The sequence below is a fragment of the Lolium perenne genome, chromosome 2 (assembly GCF_019359855.2).
Source record: "Lolium perenne isolate Kyuss_39 chromosome 2, Kyuss_2.0, whole genome shotgun sequence".
Taxonomy (NCBI): domain Eukaryota; kingdom Viridiplantae; phylum Streptophyta; class Magnoliopsida; order Poales; family Poaceae; genus Lolium; species Lolium perenne.
Window position 1 is genome coordinate 75,562,111 of NC_067245.2, and position 11,403 is coordinate 75,573,513.

At 49.2% G+C, this 11,403-nt stretch overlaps 1 protein-coding gene across 1 annotated transcript; it reads left to right on the forward strand.

Annotated features, from left to right (window-relative positions):
- The first annotated feature begins 4,178 nt into the window (after positions 1–4,178).
- Positions 4,179–11,042, forward strand: LOC127332987 (uncharacterized). Its single transcript, XM_051359301.2, has 12 exons — positions 4,179–4,990; positions 5,081–5,226; positions 5,323–5,656; positions 5,748–6,144; positions 6,271–6,322; positions 6,505–6,594; positions 6,706–6,955; positions 7,039–7,108; positions 7,209–7,293; positions 7,384–7,809; positions 7,897–10,459; positions 10,577–11,042. Exons 1-12 carry the CDS (start codon positions 4,477–4,479, stop codon positions 10,582–10,584), a joined length of 4,935 nt encoding a protein of 1,644 aa, XP_051215261.1. The 5' UTR covers positions 4,179–4,476; the 3' UTR covers positions 10,585–11,042.
- Positions 11,043–11,403: the final 361 nt, after the last annotated feature.

Genomic DNA, 11,403 nt, shown 5'->3' on the forward strand with positions numbered 1-11,403 from the left:
GCAACGAAGTGTAAACAAAACATATAGAAATTGGTGTAAAACAAGCATGGAGTATCAAAATTTATAGATACGTTTGCAACGTATCCAAGGCCTAAGAGGAAATCCAATGAGATGATTTTAACACAAACCCCTCGTGCAATTTTTGAATCCAATGCTTTTGTTTGACAATAAAATTGGTAGGATGAAATGTTGCGTGCATAAAAGGTACATCTAATAAAAAAGAACAAATATAGTACGGAACTCGAACATTGAACATAATACACAAATGAAATGAGACAATTGGCTCTCTCCTTTATTTCTCTAGGTTCTATGGTTTCCATTGTTGGGCATAACTGGCTTGTCCAAGGAGTCCAAGGTCAAATCCATAACTATAAAATATTGCTTAATGATCATGTTACACTATCCCGACAAATGATGATACACAATAAGCAACATACATTAACTATGAGTGTGGCGACAACATGAAACTACCGAGTCATATTACATAGGTTTGATGTTTTAGTCAACTTATGTTCACATATTTTAAAACATATGTGGTGGTTCATTTGATGAATATTTAATGAGGTTATGAGTTGTTGTAAGCTACCCATTCCTTGTTTTTTATCATCCAAAAGCATACAAGAGATGTGCCTTCTTCTATAATTGCTTGGAAATACATCAAAATAATGTTGCATTTGATGATTTTGGGTTCATGCCTAAATTTTATCGAGCTAGCATTTTTTTACCTATGATTACATGTAAGTGAGCCATATGTTAGCTAAGATAAAACAAAAAAATCTTTAGTCATTAACCACGTCGCCACGCCAACATTTTCTCCAAGATAACATGCACAAAGCAAAGAATTGAGAAGGCCTAAGAAGAAATACAATGAGATGATGCTAACAAAAATCTCTTGTGCAATTTTTGAATCCAATGTTTTTGTTTGACAATAAAACTAGTAGGATGAATTGCCAGGTGCACAAAAGTTACATCTAAGAAAGAGAACAAATATAGTACGAAACTCAAACATTGAGCATAATACACAAATGACATGAGACAATTAGCTCTCACCTTCATAGCTCTAGGTTATATGGTTTCCATTAATGTCTATAAAGTTTCCCATCTTCACAAATGGGCATGGCCTAGCTTGTCCAAGGAGTAGAAGGTCAAATCCATAACTTCAGAATATTTCTTAAACATGACCATGGTACAATAGCTCGACAAATGATGATACACAATAAGCAACACACATTAACTATGAGTGTGGTGGCGCCATGAAAGCACTGATACATACTATACATGTTTTATATTTTATTCAACTTATGTTTGCATATTTTAAAACATCTTTGGTGGTTCATTTGATAAATATTTAATGAGATTATGAACTATTGTAAGCTACTCATCCCTTACATTCTATCATCCTAAAGCAAACAAGAGATGCGACTTCTGATATGATTGGATTCAGAACAGTAAAAAACTAAAGTAATCAATATTGTGTTGATTTGAAGAGCATTCCCAATAAACTACTATGCAAATTTGTCTCATACCAACTTGACTCTCTCCACCCGGGTAAAAAAATCAAAGTTGCAAGTACATGGCAATTGCAGCCATCAAATCAATGCTAACCCTCCTATCCTCTCTCAACCCCATCCTACCAACTAGGATTTCTATATGACCAAAGTAGGTTGAATCACCTCATAATTTGAAAAAATACTAACACTTTGCTTAATTTTTAAACCTAATGCAAGTAATGCTCAAAACCCTACATATGTTCTATCTAGTTGGCAACACATGCTTGGAGTCTCTTGAGTCTCTTAGGCGTATTTTCATAGAAAAGTTTAAAACTTTTAGGTTTATTTTATTTTACTCACTGGTTCATGAATTTATCTGTTGTTTCGTTGTTTACCCTACTCTCCACGATGTTGTTTCACACGATAATCATGAATACATCCCCGTTCCACTCCCAAAAACTATATCTTCCGCCCTCCCTATCTCGTAAACAAGGAAGGTTGGTTATTTAGCCGCCAGTATCTACTCCCCTAACTAGCATTTTATCCCCAGGAATTTGTCGATGCAGGAATATGCTATATGCCCAATTGGAAAGAGAAATGGATGCACATTGATTCATGGAAAATATATATTATTTTGAATCCTGTGCAATGTTTGAATTTGATTTTCCCATAAGAATGGGACCGTGAATTACACTAAGTCCTCAGATAAGTGGACTTGTCACCATTGATGAAAAATATACATGCGGAAAGAATTAAGACTCGACTTTATTTCTCTAGTTTGTGAAATTTTCCAATTGTATTTGAAAAATTCCATCTTCACAAATATACATGCATGAAATTGCTCGTCGAAGCTGGATGAGGTGATACATAGGATTTTACAGTATTAGTCAACCAAGATGCTAATGAGGCTCATCGAATGCAAGGTGGCAAGAATGTTGACGATAGTGCCATATATAACATGTAACTCTGATGTTTTATTCAACTCTGTGCTCATGAATTTTTTTTAATCTCGGTTTGATGATATATTTGATCAACATAGATGAAACTACAAAGTTGTAGAAATCATAAAAGAATATACATTTGGGAGGGGGTGGGGAGAGAGTTCTGATATGATAGTCCGTCACATGGATCTAACACATGAGTGTTGCGTGGAATTGAAGCTGCGTGCCTACGTGGCCATTCTTTCAACACCTCGACTCACTATGTCCATGTAAGACAATCAATGTTGCAAATACATGGCAAATAACCATCAAACCTATGCTAATCCCCTTCTCCTCTCTTGAACCTATCCTACTAGACATGATGAAACTTATATACGACCAAAGTGGGTCGTGGCCCCTCGTACTCAAAAAGAACATGAACAAAGTTCTTTATTGCACACACAATATAGAAAGATATAAAACACATAATGCTGAACATCTAAAGATGCTCTGTCAATCCTACACTGAGATGCGTGCAAAATGTACATTTTATGAAATCAGTGAACAAAATGTACATTCTTTGTTTTGCAGCACGTGAAAATTTATTATCACACTGTAAACCATTTTGTAGATGTATGGAGTACTGTAGGAGAGTTTGGCAAAAGAAAGTAATAAAGAACATTACACGTGATTTCATAGAACATAAACGTACGGGTTTCAATTTAAAGCCAATGTCCAGTAGTACTCCGGTACGCTACCCCTGCAAAACCCGCTTGCGTGTGGATTCCAAATACTACCGCATAGCCAAATTAAATCTGTCCATTTTAAATTGCTCCAGTCAAGCGTGTGTGTGCCTTCCCAAAGGGAAAAAGTAACAGCGCCATCCGCGTATTAATCTAATCAAAGCAACGATAATTATATGGTAATCCGTACAGTAAGCATTGCCATCTCCCCGATCCCCTCCCTCGCTCATTAGACCAGAGGCATTATTAATTTAGTGTCAAAAAAAGGGTGGGGGGAATTTATATTGGGCGTAGGGCTCGTAGTGCGGTGAAGGTTGGTGGCCAGTGGGGTCGACGGTGACGTCACGACGCCCGCCACGTCGGCGCCCACGAGCAGAACGTTAAGAAAAAAGAAAAGCGGACGGGACGGGGAGATGCCCGGCTGGGCCCGCACTGGTAGGCTGGTCCCCACCCCCACTGCCTGGCTGGAGACTTTCCCTCCGCTTTTAACCCACCCGCAGCGACCGGTGCGCGCAGACGCCACGTCATCCCGGTTAAACCCCTCCTCCAATACTGTCCCGATCAGGCCCATCCACGTGGACCCGCGCGTGGGGCCCGGGTAAAGCGGACAAACCATGCGTATTAAAATGCAGATATAAAATATCGCGGGGTAGTATTGAAAACAAAAGGAAATTAAATATAATAAGTAATGGGACCTCTGGCGGTCTGGCCATGACGCAGCCACCTCCTACTGCCGGTGGGCGCTTGGGTTTCGGGCGGGCTCGCGACAGGCACGTGGCGGTGAGGGGCGCTCGTGCTTGTTGCGTAAGGAAGCGTGGAGGAGATTTTATTGCGGTGGTAGGTCCCACGTGAGGCGATCCGAGGGCGGCGGTGGGCGCCACGGTGGCGCCGCGTGTGCGTGGCCGTCGGATGCGGGATCCCCGGTCGGGCGGATCCTGGCCGTCGGATGCGGGAGTGGGCAGCGACAAAAAGAGGATGAGGCGAGGCCGCCTAGAAAGCCAGCCGGGACGGGTGGGAGGAGGCCAGACCATACCATAGCCAGAAGCCGCCCAGAGGAGAAGAGAAGAGAAGAGAAGGAGAGGTGGAGCACTAGGAGTAGCATAGACAGAAGAAGAAGAAGATACTTGTGGAGAAGAGAGGCGGCCTCCGTCCGCGGTTGAGAAGGAGAGCGAGCTCGCTCTCTCCATCTCTCCATCTCTCCTCTGCCATCTGCCTCCGCCGATTTGTTCCGGCGGTTGGTGCTTGGATCTGCGTGGCGGCGGCGGCGTGAGCCTGCCGGACTGCGGCGAGCGGGAGATCGGACCCGCATGTCTCAGATCTGACATGGAGCGGATCCGGGAAGCCAGGAGAGCCGGCGTGTCCATGGCCGGCGGGCCGCCCCAGCCGCGCCGGCGGCTGCGGAGCAACGGCGGCGGAGGCGGCGCTGGCGTTGCCGGCGGGCCGAGGGACTCGCCTCGGTCCGAGCGGAGGCGCGGCGACCGGCTCATGCTCAACGGCAACGGCCGCGACGACGGCGACGACACCTCCGACGACAGCCTCGGCGACGACGACGACGACGCCGACGAGGACCTCGCCGCCGCGTCCGCACCTCGTTACCAGCCGCTGCAGCGCCGCTCGCCCAGCACGGCGCCCCCGCCGTCCCCGCCGCAGCCCGGCGCCGGCCACCACCACAGCAGCAGCAGCAGCGGCGGCGGCGGCGGTTACCACAACAACCACCACCACAACCACGGCCAGCAGCAGATGCAGCGCAAGGGCGGCGCCAATCCCAAGAGCCCCATAGTCTGGAAGGCGGCCGACGAGATGATCGGCGTGCCGGTACCCAGGAAGGCCCGCTCAGGTACGCGCACCAAAGCAAGGAAATTTCATCCGTTTCCTCTTCCTCCTCCCCGCTTCTCCCTAATCCCCCCGCTGTGTTCTTTCGCTGCAGCTTCTACCAAGAGGTCGTCGCACGAGTGGACTGCCCCCGGCGGCGGAAGCGGCGGCGGAGGAGACGGCTCGCAGATCCAGCGCCCTTCCTCACGCCCGATCTCGCCGGCATCCGCGTCGACCACCGCCCCAGTCAAGAAAAAGATGGTGCGTTTCTGAGCCCGACACAACCCATCTCCCCTCCTGAATCCCCATCCCCTTCTCCCCCCCATACTGATTTCTCTCCCTCTCTGTCCCTCACAGAAACCACTTGGCGGCGGTGGGAGCAGCGGCGGTTCGGGGCCTGTACCGAAGCAGCGGCCGCCGTCCCAGGCCCCAGCTCCGCCGGCAGCCCCGCCACAGCCTCAGCCGCCGAAGATTTCCAAGTCGCCGTCGTTCATCCAGGAGGAGATCGAGGTCGCCGAGGTGCTGTTCGGCCTCACCCGGCAGTTCCCCTGCCCTCCCAAGCAGGAGAGCGCCAACCACCACAAGCACGAGCCGAGGGACGCGCCGGAGATCAAGTCCGGGAACTCCTCGCCGGCTCCCTCGTCGACTTTCGGCGTGCGGCCGGCGGATTCGTCCTCCGTGCCCACGACAGGTGGGCAGCTCGGCAATTTTATCTTCTCATGACCTTTTGTTGCTAATTTTGGGTTTGTGGGTCTAATGAACTCTTGACTGCCTTCTGCCAGCGCCGAAGAGGAAGCGGCCGCGGCTGGTCAAGTACGACAACGAGACCCGTCCGGCGAGCCCTGCGAAGGCTGACTTGAGCGAGCCGTCGTCGAGGCCGGAAGTGCCACCGGCGACGAGATCAGATGCGAAGGCGTCGGTGTCGGCAGTGGCTGAAAGCGGCGCCAGCACCACCACAGCTGCTGGTGCGCAGCAGGAGGCTTCCCGGGAGGCGGCGGAGAAGAGGGGGGAGGAGCACAGAGGAAGAGATCCAGAGCTCCGGATCAGCGAATCAGATCGACGGGATCAGAGGCCCGAGAGCCGCGCTGAGCCGCCGGCGCCACCAGGCAAGCCGGACGGCGAAGCTGCGCCGGTCGGCTCCGAGGCCCGAAATGGGGAAGCCACCACCGCGACAAAGAGGTGGGCCATTTGGATTTGTTTATTTATATATTATTGTTGGTGTTGTGATAAGCATTATTGCCTTTGGATTGTGCCGATCTGGGTTAGTATATTCACGATTTCTTGTGAATTATTATTTTTTTGCAGTGAGCTGGCATCCGATGGCGCTCGGCGAGAAAAGTTTTGCATCGATCTCATGGTGGGTATATGCTTTCTCCTCTGTGTGTGTGTGTGTGTGTGTGGTTGAATTGGTCTCCCGGAATTTGTTGGGCAAAGATTGATAACGACAATTTTTGCCGCAACTGTTGATTGCCTTTTTTGTTTTCTTTTTAGCTCTTTTTTTCTCACTTTTTCTCTCTCCCTCACTGCTTCTTCTTCTAGGCTCCCCCTCCTGGGAAGCTATCTCCTGATAGGGATGGCTCCTCCGACCCTGACGCGGATAAGAAGGGATTGGATTCTGAGATGGACGTGGTGGGTGCCTGCTTCAGTTTTTCACCAATTTTTTCCTCGTCAGCTGGAGCATTGGATGGTTTGAGTCTCTGACAGATCTTTTCTTTGTTCATTTTTCCGGTTTGATTTCAGGCTAGCCGAGGAAATTCTGAGAAGAAAGATATTGAGAGGACTCGGAGGGGCCTGGAGATCAATCTGGAGGACGAGAAGGTGCAGAGGATTCCTGCAGATGAGCCTGCTCCAAAGAAGCTCACTCTGCAGCTCGATTTGGAGAAGCCCAGCCTAGGTGATGAAAAATCGCCGTCAGAACGACGCCAGCCGCCATTGCAGCAGCAGCAGCAGCACAAGTCCTCAAAGACTGAGATCAAGAATGAGAAATCACGTAAGAATTTCGCTGGGTTTCTTTCCCATTTTTTTGACTGGTTTTGTGGAAGGTTGTTAATTTGACATTTTCCTCGTTGGCAGCTCTACCTGCTGTTTCACCACCTATGCCAATGGCTGTTGGAGGCTGGATGGGGGGTTTCCCACCTTTTGGGTGAGTTCTCATTGCTGTTGAATTTTGTTACTTGTGCTCATTCTTGCTCCCTGAAGGATTTGTGGTCTAAAGCTTGCTTGCTGTCTCTTTTTGTCGTCAGTTACCTTGGTCCAGTTCCAGGACTATCAGCTCCAGGGCTTCATCATCCTATGGACATCAAGCCGGGTACCTCTGCTGGATTACAGGTTTGTTTTCTCACTTCAGCAATGCTTCTGTTCTGTACATTGGAGTGAATTTCTTTCCCAAGTCTTATGGTGGTCTTCTCTACATTGCAGCATGCTGCATTGGTTCCTCCGCCGCCGGTACGACCGAAGCGCTGCGCTACACATTGTTACATTGCACAGCAGATCCAATACAACCAGCGCCTCCAGAAGATGAACTCATTCTGGCCCCCGACAGCGGCTGCCGCCGCTGCCGCAACGAGATCCGCACCATTCTTTGGTCCGAGAGGACCATTCAACATGGGCGTCGTGCCGCCTGCTGAGGCTGCCTCCCTTCTCGTGAACCCAATGCAGGGGAGCTACCCTGTCCGCGCCCCACTGCAAGAAACTAAGGCTCCATCGATCGCTGCTTCTCCTTTCCAGGCGAGCGTCTCTAAGGATAAAGTGGCATCCAGCAGTTCCGCCGCAGCTGAATCAAACCAAAGGAAGCAACCTCCAGCTCATGAAGCGCAGCAGTCCTCCCCCATGCCAAACATGATGGTACGTGTATACTTCAGCTGTCTATTACTTGTATTTCTTATGATCATTTTTGTATTTTCCCCTTACACATCCTTCTGTTTTTTACAGCAAGGGCCAGCATTCATCTTCCCATTCAACCAACAACATGCTGCAGCAGTGGCAGCTGCAACTGCAGCCAGTCGAATGGGTGATACAAAATCTTCTGGAGCCAGCAGTGCGATGCCAATGTCCGCCACTGCGCACCCTTCGGCAGCGCACCCTGGTGCCCCGACCATGAACTTGAGCTTTGCCAACTTGCCGCCGGGGGCTGATGCCCAGTTCTTGGCTATATTACAGAATGGCTACCACCCGTTCCAGGTTGCTGCTCATCCTGGAGGACCTCCATCATATCGAGGCATGGCACCACCAGGCCCAGGTGTACCATTCTTCAATGGGCATGTCTACTCTCCCCACATGTTGCACCCATCACAGCAGCAAGTTGCCCAGCAACAAAATCATCAGAAAAACCCTATGCCAAGCTCGTCCACTTCGTCTCAGAAGCATCAGCCACAACAATCACAAGGGCAGCAGGGATATGCACCGAATGCTAACGCTGCTGCCGCTGCCAACAGTTCCCAGAGCTATTCGAGTGGCAACCAGCGTCCTGTTCTATTGCATGGCCTCGCCCACCGACAAGATACTGACAAGACTGCGCAGGATGGTCAATCTAGTGATGACAAGTCATCACACCATCAGAAGAGCGGGTATGATCATAATTTTGCTGTTCCAGTTCATCTTCCGAATTTTGCATTGATGCCAGCTGCTGGTAATCAAAGCGAGAAGAAGTCGAATGATCACCACCAGCAGCCACCAACTAGTCGAGGCCAGGGGGTGAGGATTGATCTTGCTTCATCTCAGCCTTTTGTGATGCCCTTTGGTGCTCCTGGTTCCGCCCCGACTGGTCTCGACTTCTCTTCGTTGGCACAGAACCATGCGCTTTTCCAGAGCCATCAAGAAGCAAGCCGCCATGGTTACCCACAGCTTAATTTTGCTGCAGCCCAATCTGTTCAAGCTGGTCAGCACAAGGTCCAGCATCAAACTGCTACAGAAGCCAAATCTGTGGCAGTAGATTCATCTTCAACACCAAGTGCTGGTGATCATGAGAGAAGGAAATCAGCATCTGCAAAGTATCCGGGTGATCAGCAGCAGCATTCTCTGTCCTTCTCCAAGCCAGAGAACAAGTCTTTTATGCACCCTTTCCTTGGTAGCAGCACTAATGAGAGCTCATCCCGCACTTTGAGCCTTATTGGTGCAGAATCTACAAATGCCTTTGGTTCAGGCAGCAAAAGTGCTTCTAGTGCAGCAGCTGCGTCAGCTGCAGCCCCATCTACACCAACCATTGCCCAGCAGCAACACCAACAGCAGCAGCAGCAAATGCATCTGCAGCTGCAGCAACAACATCACCATCACCAGCAGCAGCAGCAACTCCAGCAGCTACAGCAGCAGCAGCAACAACAACAGCAGCAGCAGCAGCTCCAGCAACATCAGCAGCAACAACAGCAGCAGCACCAGCATAATTTGCTTCAGCTTCAGAAACAGCAGCAACAACATCAACAACAACAGCAAATGTTGCAAAATCACCATCTGAACTCGCGCCCCAGGTCTGCTGCACCATCAGCTAATGCAAGTGGATACTCAGACCGCCTGAGTGCGGCCAATTTTCAGAACTTAATGTATCAATCTAGTGCTGCTCAAGGGGGAGTTCCTGGTCAATCGCCCCAGATGAAAGCATCGTCGATGAGAGTGTCGGCTCCACCATCAGCTGCATCTGTCCCTGCTGCATCTCCACCCTCTAATTTGATTATGCTGAAGAACAGTGGTCTCCACCAGCAACAAGCAAAATCTCTACAGGCTCTCTCTTCCCCGAATCACCAATCACAAAGTATGGGTTCGTCGAAAATGGGGCCTTCCCTTGCTAATCTTTCTACTGGAGGGGCAGGGGATATGTCTCGATCTTCAAATGCTCCTGTTCCTTCTGGTTCGCCATCTAATTCAGTGTCCAAAAGCACTGGTGGTAGCCCACCTGCTTCTGGGAGTGCAAAGGGTGGGCAGTCGGCTATGCAGTTGTCATCACCTCAACAGCAGTCAAGTAAGAACTCTGGTTCGGCATCATCCAAGTCAAGTGCGGCGAATCACTACAGCAGTATGCCAATGCCATCGATCCTTGGCCAGCAACCAAACTCTGGCGGTAAGCAGCAGCAGCAGTCACAAATGAAACAGCAGCCGTTCCCAACACAAGGTCACTTCTTCATCTCCAGCGCGTACGCACCAGCACAAGGTCCTCAGCATATGAACGCGGGAGCTGCTGCTGGCCTGTACCAAAAGCGTCCAGCTGACAAGACGCAGCAGCAGCAGGCTCCCCATCAGCAGACATCTGGTTCCATGCTCTCTCTCAGCTCGATGTCCACAGCTCCTATTCCAGCTGATGCAGGGAAGGCTCTTGCAGCGGCAGCTGCCAGCAACAACATGAAGGGTCTTCATCCAGCGGGTGGTGGTTTTATGCAACACCTTACAATAGCAGGCCAATCGGCGAGCGGGTCGCCTCACTCTCAGATGTCAGCAGCGCAACTGACATTTGGAGGAGCAATGCCGATGCCCGTGAAGCCTACAAGTGATCAGAAGCCTGCTGCTGGTAAGGGACCTAGTATATCTTTCTTTGTTTCTCCTATAGATGCAGAAGAGTTTGTTTGTTCCATGTACCATATATAGCTCAGTTCTTTGGCCTAACATAAAACCATTATGTTGTCAGGCAAGTAAAATGCTCCAGATTCCTGAAGATGGGAGTGCTAATCTGAGCTAATTGCTAATTTTGGAGAAGGCGTGGAAGGCTGCTTCGCGGAAGAAAGAAGCAATCGGAAGATGCAAGGCGCTGGCTGGTCCCGTAGTTGAAGATGGCTGATGCGCCCCCATTTCATCCAAGCAGGGAGCGCTTGCAATCGAGTAATCAGGAATGGCTGATGGGAGTGATACTTCTGTGTAGTAGTAGTAGGTTATCCTCTCAAAGGTGGAAAGCTGGAGGGTGCATAGAATCTCTTTTTAGCAGTTTTATGCAAGGATATGTCAAAAGCTGGTTTCTCTGAATTTTCTTCCTCTCCCATCCCCCTCCAACTGCTGCTCTCTTTAGCTTTGTTCTTTTTGCTGTTCTCTTGACTGAAGGAAGATTTAATTAGAAGAATGCAGTGCAGCAGGACGAAAGGGGACTTTTGTAATGCTCAGCTCTGGTGTTCCCCTCTCTTCTTCCCATTTGTGTTTTGTCAATACTCTGCTTGGCTTGTTTTAGAGACGACTGGGGCAGAGAGGGGGGAAAAGAATCTCCCAAGTGATGATGATATCCATGATTATTATTAGCATAGCATGACCATGACCTACCTTTTGGGGTGTGTGTTGTAATTAGCCTTGTAGAAGAAGTGGATCAAGTGATGATAATTTTAAGAAAGCAATTCTCTATGGTTTGTGTGATGACTCGGCACTGAAATGCTCCCTCATCCTAAAATTGCAGCTCCTGGTGCGCAGTCCAGCACGCCACTCCACTCCAACCATTATTTGTGTGCTATCTTCTTCTACCTAGCATAGTAT

What these genes read in the sequence shown, in the direction of transcription:
- LOC127332987 (XM_051359301.2), top strand. Translation starts at nt 4,477, where the DNA reads ATGGAGCGGATCCGGGAAGCCAGGAGAGCCGGCGTGTCCATGGCCGGC. An exon ending in TGGATTCTGAGATGGACGTG is followed by an intron (nt 6,595 to 6,705) that starts GTGGGTGCCTGC and finishes GTTTGATTTCAG; the next exon opens with GCTAGCCGAGGAAATTCTGA. An exon ending in GGGGGTTTCCCACCTTTTGG is followed by an intron (nt 7,109 to 7,208) that starts GTGAGTTCTCAT and finishes TTTTGTCGTCAG; the next exon opens with TTACCTTGGTCCAGTTCCAG.